Source organism: Protobothrops mucrosquamatus, unplaced genomic scaffold (assembly GCF_001527695.2).
Source record: "Protobothrops mucrosquamatus isolate PMUCROS unplaced genomic scaffold, P.Mucros_1.0 scaffold1079, whole genome shotgun sequence".
Classification (NCBI taxonomy): Eukaryota; Metazoa; Chordata; class Lepidosauria; order Squamata; family Viperidae; genus Protobothrops; species Protobothrops mucrosquamatus.
The window spans coordinates 36,845-54,066 of NW_015387307.1; the positions used below are offsets into that span (position 1 = coordinate 36,845).

Here is a 17,222-nt window from a genome sequence, read left to right on the forward strand (position 1 = left end):
CAAAGGTTGGTGAGTGGTTTTTGAACTCAGGATATCACTACACTAGATCTCAGGAGGTCATCACACAGCCCATTATACAGGTCGTTACAACACAAAAGACTATTGGACACACAGCCAGCACCTCAGCTACTCAGGATGTTACGAAACAGCCAACCAATCCACAAACAATAACTCCAACACAGCCAACCAACCCACTTACAGAAACAAAGGCAGCACTCCACACACACACACACCCCATCGGCAGCTCCGATCACACTTTGCTCGCACAAGCACGAAGCCGAAGACCCCAGCCTGAAGATGACGAGTGGGACCTCGTCGAAACGTCGCCAATATATATATGCCGGTTAAATATTTTTCACAAATTTTGGAGGGTTTATTTTTCTTTGAAGCTTAATTGGAATCTCTGTTGAAAGTGTGCTTAGGCTGCATTTAAGATTTATTTTAGCCTCATGGACTCCTACGGCTTCTCAATTCTCAGCAGCACAAAGTTTTTGTCCGCATATAAAAATTAGAGCTTAGTGGGGTTTTTTAAAAAAAATGTTGAAAACTATACCATCCACGTGAGAAAAAAATAGCACCGACCTTGCCGAAAGATGGCTTTGTTGCACATGTAATCGACTGACTACAAAGCTTTCAATTAGCTAGTTTTATTTGGGAGCAGAACTGAAGTAAAAATTAGAACGTGAAGGTGTGATGCCAGAGGGGAAAAGAAGCTGGATTTTAGACGTGAGACCAAAGAGGTTTTGCTGAATCTGAGGTGTTGATATTAGTAGCGGTGTCGGGAATACAGTACTTGTGGCACTTACACAGTAACACTTCTGAGAACCCTCTAAATAAATAAAAAAAACGTTTTAGAAAGAATGCACAGGTAGTTCTTGACTTGAGACTGCAATTTGGACTAGAATTTCAGTCATAAATCGAGGCGCCCATGTGACTGGGTCCGATTTTACGGTCATTTTTGTGGCAGTTGTTAAGGGAATCACACGGTCATAAGTCCAAATCCATTCTCCTGAATGGGTGTTTTTCACTGGGAAAAATGTTGCAAATCACAGTCATGGGACTGCAGGACTTTGCAACCAGTCTTAAATGTGAGTTGGTTGCCAAACACCTAAAATGAGGTCCTGTGATCATAAGGGGGCAGCGTGACATTTTATGATGGCAATGCTTTAAGGGCCGTAAGACACCCTTTCTGAGGCTGTTGTAACTCCCAACGGTCACAGAAGGATCTGGACAGACTTGAACACTGGGCACTATCTAACAATGGTGAAAAAAGCAAGGTTCTACATTTAGGCAAGAAAAACCAAATGTACAGGTATAGTATAGTGGGTACCTTGCTCAATAGTAGCAACTGTGAGAGGGATCTAGGAGTCCTAGTGGACAATCACTTAAATATGAGCCAGCCGTGTGCTGCAGCTGCCAAAAAAGTCAACACAGTGCTGGGCTGCATCAACAGAGGGAGAGAATCAAGATCATGTGAAGGGTTAATACCACTTTACAATGCTTTGGTAAGGCCACACTTGGAATCCTGCATCCAGTTTTGGTCACCACGATGTAAAAAAGATGTTGAGACTCTAGAAAGAGTACAGAGAAGAGCAACAAAGATGATTAGGGGACTGGAGGCTGAAACATATAAGGAACGGTTGCTGGAATTGGGTATGTCTAGTTTAACGAAGAGAAGGGCGAGGGGGGACAGGATAGCAGTATTCCAATATCTCAGGGGCTGCCCCAAAGAAGAGGGAGTGTCTGAAGGCAGGACAAGAAGCAACGGGTGGAAACTAATCAAGGAGAGAAGCAACCTAGAACTAAGGAGAAACTTCCTGACAGTTAGAACAATTCACCAATGGAAGAACCTGTGAATGCTCCAACACTAGAAGTTTTTAAGAAGAGACTGGACAGCCATTTGTCCGAAATGGTAGAGGGTTTCCTGCCTGAGCAGGGGGTTGGACTAGATGGCCTCCAAGGTCCCTTCCAATTTATTTATTTATTTATTTATTTATTTATTAATTATACGACTGGTTGTAAGTCAAAGATTACCTGTATTAAGAATAATACAGTAGTGATTAAGATGCTAGACTGTCAATGAGGAAATGCAGGTTCAATTTTACCCTGAGTTTTGGAAACAGACTCTCTCAACCCAATAAAATTCAAAGGGCTGTTGTGGGGAAAAATAGAAAGAGAGAGCATTATGTATATTGACGTGAGCTTCAAAAATGTAACTAAAATAAAGTAATAAAATAAAATTTTGGACACTGTTTTGTTTAGGCAATGTAGAAGGTTAACACTGTTGTTTCGATTTTTTCCCCCTAGGTGCACAAGAAGTTCTTATTGATCCAGGTATATTGACTTTATAACTGTGTTTTGTCAGTTAAGTGTTTTATTAATAGTTTTCCACTGCCTACGTTGCTTTAGAAATTTCACTTCTGTGTTTAAAAAAATATACACCACACACTGATGACTAGAATCTTGCCCATTTAAAATTTCTCCAATCGTTTCTTCGTCTTTTTTTTAATAACCTATGTTGACTTCTGGTAATTGTCATCCAGTTACAATTTAATTATTTTATGATCTGATCTAGAACTTTCCCATATATTGATACTGACTGATCTATAGTTTTTCCCCCTTCAATTCTTTTCTTTCCCTAATTTCGTCCAGATGATTTGTTTATCTCCCTCATCTGGAACTTCATCTTTCTCATAAATAATACATAAAGATTCTATCAGAAAATCAGCAGATTCCAGTACATTACCCAAAATCTGCCAATTAGAATGTTACTGTCAACATTAAGAAGTTGGAATTTTGACTATTTGATTTTGAATATATTGTGTACAAGATTATTTTTGTTGCTTTGAGGAACTCAGTTTCAGATTTAGCTTTCTTAACAATCTCTCTACAGATCTGAGTTTTTTCTTGTTGATCTGTACCTCTTTCCATCTTGATGATGATGATGATGATGATGATGATGATGATGATGATGATGATGATGATGATGATGTTGGAAGGGACCTTGGAGGTCATCGAGTCCAACCCCCTGCTCAGGCAGGAAACCCTACACCACAATTAACCAGTGGAACAACTACCTCCAGAAGCGGTGAATGCTCCAACACTGGAAGTTTTTAAGAAAAAACTGGACAGGCATTTGTCCGAAATGGTATAGGGTCTCCTGCCTGAGCAGGGGGTTGGACCAGATGACCTCCAAGGTCCCTTCAAACTTCATTATTGTTGTTGTTGTTGTTGTTGTTGTTGTTGTTGTTGTTGTTATTATTATTATTATTATTATTATTATTATTATTATTATTATTATTATTATTATTATTATTATTATTTCGGACAGATGGCTGTCCAGTCTCTTCTTAAAAACTTCCAGTGTTGGAGCATCCACAACTTTTGGAGGCAGGTTGTTCCACTGGTTAATTGTTCTAACTGTCAGGAAGTTTCTCCTTAATTCTAGGATGCTTCTCTCTTTGGTTAGTTTCCATCCTTTCTTGTCCTGCCTTGAGGTGCTTTGAAAAATAGCTTGACTCCCTCTTCTTTGGGGCAGCCCCTGAGATATTGGAACACTGCTATCATGTCCCCCCTCATCCTTCTCTTCGTTGTGTGTCTTGTTTTGTCTATCCTCTATTTTTTAGTCTTTGGAATAGGTTGCAATTTTTGGTAAGTTGTTTTTAAAGAACTCAACTTTCTTTTCTCATTAGCTTCCCTCTCTCTGGAATCCTACTTAACTATTGCTTTGATTTTATTAAAATCCACTATTTTAGGCAGGAACACTAATGTCCCAGAAGTATTTTAGGACAAATTAGGAATCTTACCCACTTTTATTTCTTAAGGTTTTTCTTAAAGTTTTCAGCCTAATTCTCAGACTGCCTGTTGACTTTGATGGAATTTTTTTTAGGGATTCTCTCCGAAGTCCCTGCCAAATTCTGTTGGCGAGCTCCTATTGGTTCTTCCTGTTCACTTGCTCAGATAGTTCTGACTAGCACATTCCCCCCCTCCCCCATTTGGAATCCAATTTTTTTTATTGTAATTTTTATGATAGCAAATTCATCTAAAATGCCGTGAGTCATTTCCTTCAGTAAATTGCTGCAGCTAAGAGAAGCGATAGTATAATTAAATTAAGTTAGCAGAAACATAAGAGCTGAGTATCAGTTTATTAATTTGGCCAGAGCTTTTTCTCTATGCTTTTTAAACAGTATATATCCATCCAGCTTTAATTCAAACATTTTTCGTTTTGCTTAATGCATGACTCAATACTTTTTGGGGAAAAAAAAATCTCAAGATCTCTGCCATTTTGACTACATTTTGAATTGATCAGTTTGTACCAATAAAGGAGAATATTTTTTTTAAACTCAGGGTTGAACGGAGGGGTCTTTGGTGGTCACTAGCATTGATGATTATTTAGTTAGGTTAATGCAGACATGTCAAACACAAAGCCCGGGGGCCGGATGCGGCCTGCGAAGTGGTTTCATGTGGCCCGCGAAGCCATCCTGGAAACAGTGAGGGAACGGCCCCCACTGCCTTGGCCCTGGCCCAAGCCGGCCGGGAGCCAATGTACAATTTTGTGGTGGCCATCTATGCTGAAACGCATTCAGTCTTAGCTCCACAAGGCCGTCTGGAAACAGCGAGGAACCAGCCCCTGCCGTGTCGGCCCCGCCCCCTGGGTGCATGCTGGGGAGGTGTCACCCTTTGTGAGGAATGAAGAAATGGACCATGCCTTGGCACTTGCCCCGGTCCCACCCCCTTCTGCCAGAGACCCTCAGATCTGTCCCACTCCTGCCCAGGCCCCCACAGGCACCCTTGACGTGAACGATGTAGAGCTGGTCATGCCCACCCAGTAGGCCGCACCCACTCCATCCACGCTCACCCAGTAGGCCGCACCCACCCTGGCCACACACCCCCAGCCCCCCCAAGGGCAACTGCAATGCTGATGCAGCCCTCAATGAAATTGAGTTTGACACCCCTGGGTTAATGTAATGTCTGCAACCAAGCTCAGAGAGCCCCAAAGACCCCCCCCCCGATCAGTTCTTTGCTCAAGCTTTTTTTTTTTTTTTTTGACTTAGCAAGGATTTCCAAAACGTTTTTGTTTTATTCTGACCTGAGAGTGGTGGTTGAGTTGAAATGTTCTGCTTTAATTTTATGCAGGGGCCCTCACATCAAATGGCATCAGTGCAGATACAAGTTCTGAAATAGGGCGAGCTAAGAATTGTCTGAGCCCGGAAGACATCATTGAGAAGTACAAAGAAGCTATTTCCTATTACAGCAAGGTAACGTTGCTATAATAAGTGAGCTTATATATGGTGAATCATAAATGTGCATCCATGATAATAGACCGTAGCTGGCTCAGGAATTCTGGGAGTTGAAGTCCATAGGTCGTGAAGTTATCATAGTTGCCCACTCCTGGACAGCATGTACATGACTGATAATAGACTTAAAGAACAGTTGGAGATTTGTGGAAGTGCTAATTGGACGAACCAGCACTTTTTTACATAGCTGCTCATTTTTATATAGTAATAAATAATAATGATGATGATGATGATGATGATGATGATGATGATGATGATGATGATGATGATGATGATGATAATAATAATAATAATAATAATAATAATAATAATAAAGTTGGAAGGGACCTTGGACGTCATCTAGTCCAACCCCCTGCTCAGGCAGGAAACCCTACACCATTTCAGACAAATGGCTGTCCAGTCTCTTCTTAAAATTTCCAGTGTTGGAGCATTCTGGAGGCAGGTTGTTCCACTGGTTAATTGTTCTAACTGTCAGGGAGTTTCTCCTTAGTTCTAGGTTGCTTCTCTCCTTGGTTAGTTTCCATCCATTGCTTCATTTGCTAAAGAATGTCAGTGTAAATGTCAGTGTTTTTAAAGAGAAATTCTAGATTCATTCTCAAATGCAAAAAAGGTTTATTTGTATATTTGGAGTGAGAAGTAACATAAATGTATGATTTATCAATTATTTTTTATCAAATCTTGGGGTCGTTGCTATCTCAGTCCTTTTGTGTTCCCCATTTTGGCCCAGTTACCGGAGGAAATTTGGAATCTTCCTTTAAAAATAGAAATGACTCATTATCTTTGTCTGAATTTGCCCAGACTATGATTAACAATAAGTGGTTTGGAGAAACAAATCAACTACCAAGCAAAGTTTAGGTCACTAGGACTTTCTTCTCCAATTTCAAGAGATGATGGAGGCTAAGGCAGAAACACCCCCCCCCCGAGCTTTTCTATAAGGCAGTGGTGGCGAACCTATGGCTGTCGCCTTAGCCCTGCCTCCCCCCACAGGCTCCTCCTCACCAGCAGCCCCCTCAGTGGAGAGTTGCCCCTGGGCGTGGCCTGCACAGAGCAGCGCAGCCAAGGACATGGCAGCTGAGACAAGACTCCGCCCTCACGCCCCGTCACGCGCAGATGATGCTGCAGGGCATGGGCGGAAGGCATGGCCATGGTGCTGCTGGGCCGCCTGGGTGATCTGCTGCAAGCCATGGAGGTGGTGGGTGGCCCCGCGGGTGAGGCAGGGCACGGAATGGGAGTGGCGCGGGGGGCAAGGCAGGTTTGGGGCACTTGGTCTCTCAAAGGTTCGCCATCACTGCTCTAAGGCATTTGGGATTATGCCATGATCAAGATTTATTTGCTTTATTTCAGCCATAGAAATTTTGTCTGTTGTATTTCTTATAAACTCTTGAGAGTCCTTCAGGATTGCAAGGTATAAATATAATAAATAAATATATTTCCACTAGATCACAGCAACCATAACAGAAAACGTAGATATAGTTCTAAACTTTGTTAATCAAAAGAAAAAAGCTAAAGCTGCTTGTTTTTTGCTTATGACAATATCAGAAGATAGAGGCAATATGTTTAAGAGGATGTTGAGCTGCACATTCATATATTTAATATATCTCTTGAGAAATGTGTCTGTTTTTTTATTATTAATAAGAGCATTTGTTTTGCAGTAGAGGTATTTTTTTTTAATATTACCCTCCTTTTTTGACTTGTGTGCTGAAAGGGGAAGAGATAAATGTGAGGTTTGGGAAGAGAGGAATCAAGCTAGTTGGTGCCATAGATGTGATTTGTCTCCAAAAAGGCATACTTATTAAGCAGGCATACCTGTAGATTAGCTTTGTGCATTGTCTGCGCATAGGTTTTCCCTTTTTTAATACTATGGTTCCATAATACTCTGGAGACAGAACTTATAGCAAAGCTACTAAAAATGCTGCTGTGATGAATCTTTGTCTTGCATTGTGGCAATGTGACACAATGGAATATAATTATGTCTAGATTAAATGGAATTTTACTGGGAAACGAAAACAAAAGATATTGGATACGACATATAGAGATGGGAAGGCTGGAAGAAAATGCAGGCATTTCAGAAAAAAAAATGCATAATTTAATTTTTTCCCCATTACCTTTTTGAAATGCCGTTTAAAAAAAAAAGAATGGCTAGCTAATATTTTTTAATATTGTTTTAAAGGAACACAAAAAGAGTTAACATAGGAAAGAATGGGCTTATGCTTTGAAATACATGAAATAAAAAATAGAATAAGATGTAAAAGTGTAAATAAGCGTTTTTTCAATATGGACTTCCTTTTCTGTTTTCAGAAGTACGTGAAAATTACGAAATGATTAAAAACAAGAATAATTAGAATTTACGAACAGTGACCGTATTTCAGATGGAAGGAAGGAAGGGAATTGAATTGAATTTTGGCTGCCATTTCTTGAATTGTTTTACTCAATAGAATTACTTGAATTATTATTCAAATGATATAAAAAAATAAGAGAATGGTTTTATAATTTGTGGCTCTTTATGTATCCATAGATGCAACCATATGACTTGGTTAATGATACTATGTTTTAGCCCTGACTAGTACATCTCAGCAAAATAGATGCATATTGAGTTGTAGAGCAATATAGCTTGATCTATTATACCAAAGAGGCTAGGATTCTTACACAGAAATATATTGTATAATGTGATGAGGAAGTATACAGTTGACCAATATTTTAATCCATTATCTATTTCTTCTAGTATAAAAACGCTGGTGTTATTGAACTGGAAGCTTGTGTGAAGGCGGTGAGAGTGCTTGCAATACAGAAAAGAAGCATGGAAGCGTCTGAATTCCTCCAAAATGCTGTTTATATTAACCTTCGTCAGGTGAGCGCACGCTTTCCTTTTTTTTAGCTAGGAATTAATTTCTCCATCGGTCTTTGAATTATTTTTAAGAACAGAAGAACCTTAATAATTTAGGCCAAACACCTTTCTAGTCCTGGGCTTCATTTTGCACAGCGAGGAACTTGATGCCTGCAAAAAGCCGTTCTGTAAAGATAATATCTGAGTTTTCAGAAATATCATTATGCCACATTCTCTATTTATATGTCCATTTTCTTTTGGTTTTTTTTTGCACGTAGAGTACGTTTCATTCATTCAGATTCAACCGTAGTTTCATTCCGTACAGCATTAACCTTGTGAACTCTCAAGCTTCCTCCTTCCGTTATATATTCAAGATGGACGGTAGTTAATATTTATTTGCTATGTATATGTAGGGGTGTGGGTCTATACATGTGTTGTACATAGTATGTTTAGGTGTGCGTCATGTATGTGTTTCACTTTGAGAGCGGGCAACTAAATTTCATTTTTGATGTGTGCCGTTGTGCCCACAGTAAAAAAAAAAATGACAATAAAGGTTATCGTATCTTATTCCTCAAACATAAATGCTTGACTCTAGAAAGCAACTAGTTTTTACAGATTGAACGTACAGGTAGTCCTTGACTTACAACAGTTCATTTAGTGACTGTTCAAAGTTACAACGGTACTGAAAAATGTGATTTATGACCATTTTCCACAGTTACGACCTTTGCAGCATCCCCAGGATCATGTGATCAAAATTCAGATGCTTGGCAACTGTCTCATACTTATGACCTTTGCTGAGTCCCGGGGTCACGTGATCCCCATTTGCAAAGTCAATGAGCAAGGCAGATTCACTTAACAACCATGGTTATTAACTTAACAGCTGCAGTGATTCACTTAACAACTGTGGCAAGCAAGGGCGTAAAACGGGGCAAAACTGACTTAAATGTCTTACTTAACAACAGAAATTTTGGGCTCGTAAGTCGAGGACTAACCGTATTGGCTTTTCAGATATACATTATTTGTTATAACTCTTTCAGGTTTCATTTATCTCCGAAATTGAAAAGTAGATGGTCTTTTAATTTTACGTAACAGAATGCAGATCATAAAGTGCCATTTCAATATATTTTGAACAAGTGATGTGCATATTAATCAGTTTGAATACAATGGCCTCCAATAAATGGTTATAAGACACCATCTTTTAAAAGCCGTTAGGTTCAGAAGTGTTTTTAACTTTATATTGATGTGCAACTGATCTTTATTCTTATTCTTAGAAATTCTTGAGTGCTTCTCTAGTTTAGACATAATAGCAAGTCATAGCAAATGAGCATGCTACCAACCTTATTATCTATGGAGATTCTCAGTCATTCAGGTCTGAAGAGCTGAAGAAGCTTCTTGGATGAGAAGCGAAGCATCTTCAAAGAAAAACAAGAAAGTCCAGTTGCCTCCTGAAAAACCACCTTTGGGATACCCACCCTATTCAGCACAATCTGCCCACCAGTCCTTCTGGCCAGGCACCAAGCTCCAGCCTGCAGATATCCCAGTACAGATAGGGCAATAGAAGAAGGGGACGACAGAGAATGAGGTGGCTGGATGGAGTCACTGAAGCAGTAGGCGTGAACTTAAATGGACTCCAGAAGATGGCAGAGGACAGGAAGGCCTGGAGGAACGTTGTCCATGGGGTCGCGATGGGTCGGACACGACTTCGCAACTAACAACAACAACAAGATAGGACTGTAGTAGAACGCGGAATTTCCGTCATAATCCTTTGTAGTTGAAAGTTGAGGCAGCAGATGACCGGACTTGATTTGAGTAGTAATAGTAATAAAGTTGGAAGGGACCTTGGAGGTCATCTAATCCAACTCCCTGCTCAGACAGGAAACCCTACACCATTTTGGACAAATGGCTGTCCAGTCTCTTCTTAAAAACTTCCAGTGTTGGAGCATCCACCGCTTCCGGAGGCAGGTTGTTCCACTGGTTAATTGTTCTAACTGTCAAGAAGTTCACGTGAACCTCGTTGGCCACGAAGCAGTTCATGCGATTAAGTGAGTCCATTTTTCCAAATGGGCATATTTTGCCGAAAAAAAAAGCGACTTACAACCTGTCCTTGGAATTACAACAGTTTCTCATCACGTGACCTCATTTCGGGCTTAGCCGCCGGCTTGCATTTACAATCGGTTGCAGTATTCTGCAGTCATATCACCATGATATGCACAACATTTAAGTGACTGATTTTGAGACTGTATACTTTTTTTTGGACAGGTAAGGATACTTACCCGAACGCGTCTGTTTTAGAAAGCTCTCCAGCCCCCATCCCTTTCTGTTAGAAAGCCAAACAGCATTTCTTTTTGAAACAAGGAAAAAGAATTTACTAGAGAAGAGTCTGGAACAGATGGATGTTAAAAAGCCTGGTTTAAATTTGAATTTCTAAAAAAAAAAAAAGGTAAAGCCAAGCCAGGTAAAAATTCGATCAGAAAGACATTTTTAATTCAAGAAATTCAAGAAGACCAGAGACAAATGGTTAATTAGCCTCGTGCTGAACTCGTTCTTTATCTTCTTTGTGCCAGTTCTGCATTACTTCTTTTCTACTACTGCTACCTTTTTAATGCAGGTAGTTCTCAACTTATGATTACAATTGAGCCCAAAATTTCGGTTGCTAAGCGAGATAGTTGTTAAGTGGCACCTTTCTTGTCACCGTTGTTAAGCGAATCGCTGCAGCAGTTAAGCGAGTCACACAGTTGTTAAGTGAATCTAGCTTCCCCATTGATTTTGCTTGTTGGAATGTCACAAAAGAGGATCACATGACCATGGGACACGGCAACCGTCGTAAATATGAGCCAATTGCCAGGCGTGCGAATTTTCTTCATGTGACCATGAGGATGCTGCAATGGTCACAAGTGTGAAAAATCGGTCATAAGTCTCTTTTTTCAGTGCCGTTCTAATTTCGAACGGTTTCTAAATGAGTCGTTGTAAGTTGAGGAGTAACTTTACAAGCTCAGTTACTGTTTGGCTGATGCGGGATCTCTGTGTAGCAGAATCTCTTTATTACCAGCCGGTCTGTCCCACTGTGATCTTCCCCATTCTCACATTCTCCTTTATCTTCTCTGGAGACTGATTCTTTCTGAATTGCTTACCTGTTTTGAGCAGCTCTGTCCTTCATTACATCAGACCTGATATAGCTTTAACTGCCTTTTTCCATTGTATATTTCGTAAAGTACAGGTAGGCAATGGGCTGTGTTCTTACTGGCTCTTAGCTTGGTGTTCCTATCCACAAAACTCTTTTTTTTAAAAAATTTTTTTAAAGAATTAGAAGGAAGTTGGCCACTACAAACTTCACCAAATTAACAATAGCAACAACAGTAGTAGTAGTAGTAAAGTTGGAAGGGACCTTGGAGGTCTTCTAATCCAACCCCCTGCCCAGACAGGAAACCCTATACCATTTCGGACAAATGGCTGTCCAGTCTCTTCTTTAAAACTTCCAGTTGTGGAGCATTCACCGCTTCTGGAGGCAGGTTGTTCCACTGGTTAATTGTTCTGTCAGGAAGTTTCTCCTTAGTTTCAGGTTGCTTCTCTCCTTGGTTAGTTTCCATCCGTTGCTTCTTGTCCTGCCTTCAGGTGCTTTGGAGAATAGCTTGACTCCCTCTTCTTTGGGGCAGCCCTTGAGATATTGGAAGACTGCTATCATGTCCCCCCTTGTCCTTCTCTTCATTAAACTAGACATACCCAATTCCAGCAACTGTTCCTTGTATGTTTTAGCCTCCGGTCCCCTGATCATCTTTGTTGCTTTGTTATTCTTCCTTCGTGTACATTCAGCATTGTTAATAACATACTACGCTTTTGTTTTACAAAAATACTTTCATTAAAATCTTTTGATATATTTCGACAAAATTTATAGCGGGCTTTAGGTTCGTATCTTATATTTTACACTAGGGGTCAGCAGTGTTGCATTATAAAAATGATTAATGCTCTGACTGGACTACCGTAGTACCAATGCAACATACTGTTTGATAGACTTTTAAATTATCTAAATACAGTGCTTTGCTTTTTTTGGGGGGGGGGGCTTACTCTCTTTTGCAGAGTTATTTCTGTCTTTAACTGGAATAGCTACACGACAAAAAATAGACGGGCAGAATCATAGAATCCCACCCTCCTGCTCAGTGCAGGAATTCAAATGAAACCATCCTAGGCAGACGGCAGTCTCATCTCTGCTTGAATCGACTGAGTGAAGGGAAGCCTGTTGGGTTTGCATGCACCCAACCTCTGGTTAAACAACCCAGTGGGGTGTTCATACAATAAGGATACTGCTGGGTTGGTTGCGGTATTGGTTGGTTGGGAACTTGTAATATTTTGATACCCAGCAAGAGCTTTTGTACTCCCTGAGCAACTGCTGTAAGCAAGGACTATTTGCTGAATAATTGATGATGCATACACTTTTAAATCTGTAGGAAAACAAAATAACATAATTCTCCTCCTCCTCCTCTTCCTTCTCCTTTTCCTTCTCCTCCTTCTTTTCCTCCTTCTCCTTCTCCTCCTCCTCCTTCTCCTCCTTCTCCTTCTCCTCCTCCTCCTCCTCCTCCTCCTTCTCCTCCTCCTNCTCCTCCTCCTCCTCCTCCTCCTCCTCCTCCTCCTCCTCCTCCTCCTCCTCCTCCTCCCGCCCCATTTTCAGGGAATTTCTGATTGGGGTTTCCATTTTACCGTAGTCACGAGATAGCTTTCACTCTTTCATTTAACTAAGGCATATTTTGCTTCCATCTCAAAGCAGATGTGTTTGTCACTTAGTACAGGGCACCCGAGTATTTCAGTGCGGGAAAGAACATACTGCTTTATATTCAAAGAGCTAGCTGGTTTTGCAAAGTGGGATATACGAGGGCAATTTGGAATTAAACCTCCGTTTGGTTATCAATGACAGACACTCGCAGATACAGAACTTTTATTATGCCCATTAGAAAACTACAACGTTGCATTACTTTTTGACATAATCGTCGTTCAAATTGAGGCCCTTGTCATAACGTCATACAAGGTGTGAAATTCCTTTGTGGTAGTCGCTCGGCGCCAAATCTGGGCTATCGGGATGTGTATGTGATTAAAAACATCCCAACGGAACTGCTTCAACTGCTTCTTGGGTGCGTCTGGCAATGTGCGGGCGAGCATTGTCGTGAACCAACACCACACCGGAAGTCAGCAGGCTCCGATGCTTGTTATGGATGGCTCATCTGAGTTTTTGTAACCTTTCCCAGTAGACTTCTGAATTGATGGTCGAACCAGGCTCCGTGAATTTCATTAGCAGTTACTCCTTTGTCCTCTTCACATTTGGTGGGATTTTCTATGGCAGGGCTTTTCAACCTTTTCACCCATTGTGCCACTTTTAGGATATGGCAACATCCGAGTACCACCAGTCGCCTAGCAAGGTGTCAAAAACTTGATGACAAAAAAAAAGTGATAAAGTACAGGTAGTCCTCAGCTTACAACAGTCCGCTTAGTGACTGTTCGAAGTTACAATGGCACTGAAAAAAGTGCCCCCCAAGCCACAGCCGAGCAAGACACCTGCCTGCCCACCCAGCAGCGCTCTTCCTCCTATCTGAGGTTTTCATTGTTGTGAGCATCTCTGTTGAGGATTGGCAGCAGGGATGGGGTGGGGGGGGTGTTTGGTTTTTATTCTCCCTGTCTCCTGGGTGGTTGCAGCAGGTTTTGGTCACTTCACATGACCCTGGGACACTGTGACCGTCATAAATATGAATCAGTTGCCAAATATCTGAATGTAAATCACAAGACCCTGGAGATGCTGCAACATTCCAGCTGATGGGCGCTTCTTCTGGGCTCAGCAGAAGCACCAGGATCAGCATCGAGCTCCAGCTGAAGCCTGGCACTGATCCTGGCGTTTCCACTGAGCCCTGACAGCCCTGAAGAAGCACCGATCAGCTGGAAAGCGGCACTGATCCTGGGGCTTCCGCTGAGTCCTGACAGCCCTGCAGCTCCAGCCATCTCTCGCTCAGGCTTGTGCGGTGGTGCCACCTGTTCAGCTCATTCCCCTCCCCGCTGCCACTTTTCTAGGATGGTCGCGTACCACCTGCCAGGTGCCAATGTACCACAGATGGTACCCGTACCACTGGTTGAAAAGCCCTGGTCTATGGCACCACTTCTGGTGTGGTGTTGGTTCACAATAATGCTCATCCGCACACCGCCAGAGTCACCCAAGAATTTTTGAAGCATTTCCGCTGGGATGTTTTTGATCACACACACCCCAATAGCCCAGATTTGGCGCCGAGCGACGACGACTAAAGAATTTCAAACCTTGTAAGCCGTTTATGACAAATGCCTCAATCTGAATGGCGATTATGTCGAAAAGTAATGCAATACTGTAGTTTTCTAATGTGCATAATAAAAATTCTGTATCTGCGCGTGTCTGTCATTGATAACCAAACGGAGGTTTATTTCCAAATTGCCCTCGTACTTCTGACTACACAACATTTTTTTAAATTGAGAAATAGTTAATATCCTTACAATTTTATGGATCTGCAAACAGTCTCCTGAAAAGCCAGATGCTGATCTGATAAGAGATGGAATTCAGTCTGTCTCCCTGGAATATTCCATGAAACTCTTAGCAGAATGTTAAAATACGTTCATCTGGTATTACAATGTACAGGTAACTTTCCTAGGCTGATTACAGTTATTTTTATAAAATTGTTTCTCAGCTGCTCATATAACAGATGTGCAGAATCCAGCAGCAAGTTCTGCCTTGTTCTGTTTTTTTTCTTTTCTTTTGGCAATGTAACCGAGTTATGTTCAGTTTTGCAGAGCTGCTCCTGCAATATTTTTGGATGGACTTCAGATGAACGTTTTCCAATTTTATTTTGTCTTCCGCTGCGCTCACACATCTCTAGGCAGTTTAGAAATCGGATGGTCAAACTGTACACGTTGTAACAACCCTCCCAAAATTAGTAAAATGTTAAAATAGCCCCCTAATGATTGGATGTGAAGTGAAATGCAGAAATTAAAGTCTTCAAGGACCTGTGTGGAAAGTCTTTGTTTTAAATGTTTTCTACAAGGTAATCATAGCAGGGTAAGTCCAATCTTCAGCGGGCAGGGGGGTGCATATTTCAGAGAGTCAGCAGCAATAGGGAAGTGTGGCTTATCTTAAACCACAATGCTTTGTTTAAAATGATTTATTATTGCAGTTACTTACACATTGGAAGAGGCAAACTGCTGTTTTTTTAGGAAGCAATGAGAAAATACCTAAAGTGGAAATGTCTGTCCAGCATTCCTACGTCACTTGTTTATGTTAAATGTTTGCTGAGTGAAATGTTATTTCCTTTTGCTATCTGCCTGCCTGCCTGCCTACCTGCCTGCCTGCCTGCCTGCCTGCCTGCCTACCTACCTACCTACCTACCTGTCTTTCCTATCCGTCTGTCTGTCTGTCTGTCTGTCTGTCTGTCTGTCTGTCTATCCATTCATCTGTCTAGCTACAGGACTATATCTGTCTGCCTGCCTGCCTGCCTGCCTGCCTGCCTGCCTGTCTCTGTCTGTCTGCCTGTCTGTCTACCTACTTACCTATTCTGTCTGTCTATTTGTCTCTCTCTATCTGTCTGTCTGTCTGCCTTCCTTCCTGCCTCTCTCTGTCTGTCTGCCTGCCTGCCTGCCTGCCCCTCCTTGTCTGTCTGTCTGTGTGTCTGTCTACCTACCTACCTATCTATCTATCTATCTATTCTGTCTCTCTGTCTCTCTCTCTCTCTGCCTGCCTGCCTGCCTGCCTGCCTGCCCCCCTCTCTTGTCTGTCTGTCTGTCTGTCTGTATGTATGTATGTATGTATGTATGTATGTCTATCTATCCACACACACATACACACACATGCACACATATGTTCTTTTAAACAAATTCTTTTAAAATCAGTTTTTTTTCTTTTAAATTTCAGCTTTCTGAAGAAGAAAAAATCCAGCGCTACAGCATTCTTTCTGAGCTCTACGAGCGAATTGGATTTCATCGCAAATCAGCTTTTTTCAAGCGAGTGGCAGCAATGCAGTGTGTGGCCCCAAGCATCGTGGACCCTGGTTGGAGAGCCTGCTATAAACTTCTTCTGGAAACACTTCCGGGTTATAGTCTATCTTTGGATCCTAAAGACTTCAGCAAAGGTACCAGGTTTGGCTTAGGGAGAAATAAGCCGACAAACCCAAGATTTACTTTTTTGCTTTCATGTAATAAAGCCAAATGAGTGAGAATAAAAAAAAATTAGATTAAAGTTTATGGATTGGGGCATTGGCGACCTTTGGAACCCTTTCTGATCACCGATGACTTGCTACTAGGAATGCTAAGAAACTTTATATCACAAGATAATCATATTTGCTACTGTACTAGCTAAATGCAACCCTTCCATTTTATCTCAATAGTGGGCCTTATTCATGATGACAATGAGGGTGCTTATCACAAGGAGGTTGAGGGTTTGGTGAACTGGTATCAGAAAAACAACCTGGTTTTAAACATAAGTAAAACCAAAGAGATCATTGTCAATTTCAGAAAAGACAGGCACTGCCACACTCCTCTGTGCATTAATGATTCTCCTGTGGAGAATCACCTGCATCACATTCCTGGGTGTGCAGTTAACAAGTAGGCTGGCTTGGTTGCTCAACAGCGAGAGCCTGGTGAAGCGGGCACAGAAGTGCCTGCATTTTTTGCGTCGCATGAGAAAAGCACATCTTCCTTCCCCTGTCCTCACCACTTTCTACAGAGGGACGATCGGGAGCATCCTGTCACACAGCAACACAGTCTGGTTTGGAAGCATCCCTGCTTCAGACAGGAAGGCAGTGCAGAGAGTGGTGAGGATGGCTGAAAAGATCATTGGCAGTTCCCTCCCTTCCATCCAGGATGTGGCACATAAACGACGCTTGAGCAAGGTCCGCAAGATTGTCTGGGAACGCTACACACCCTCTCCACGACCTGTTTTCCTCGTTACCTTCTGGGAGGAGGGCGGTTCCGTGGTACCCAAAGCAGAACATCCAGATTCAGTCACGGTTTCGGTCCATACAGTATTAACCTTGTGAACTCTCAGGCTTCCTCTTTCCGCTATGTATTCAAGATGGACAGTGATTAATGTTTTTATGTTATTTAGATAT

The 17,222-nt window shown here is 41.6% G+C and overlaps 1 protein-coding gene across 1 annotated transcript in view; it reads left to right on the forward strand.

Annotated features, from left to right (window-relative positions):
- Window positions 1–17,222, forward strand: part of TRAPPC9 (trafficking protein particle complex 9) — a 283,369-nt gene that overhangs the window by 18,755 nt on the left and 247,392 nt on the right. Inside the window, exons 5-8 of the mRNA XM_015820169.1 lie at window positions 2,308–2,334; window positions 5,137–5,258; window positions 8,020–8,145; window positions 16,028–16,244. Coding sequence (XP_015675655.1) covers window positions 2,308–2,334; window positions 5,137–5,258; window positions 8,020–8,145; window positions 16,028–16,244 — 492 coding nt within the window. The remainder of the gene's footprint in view (window positions 1–2,307; window positions 2,335–5,136; window positions 5,259–8,019; window positions 8,146–16,027; window positions 16,245–17,222) is intronic.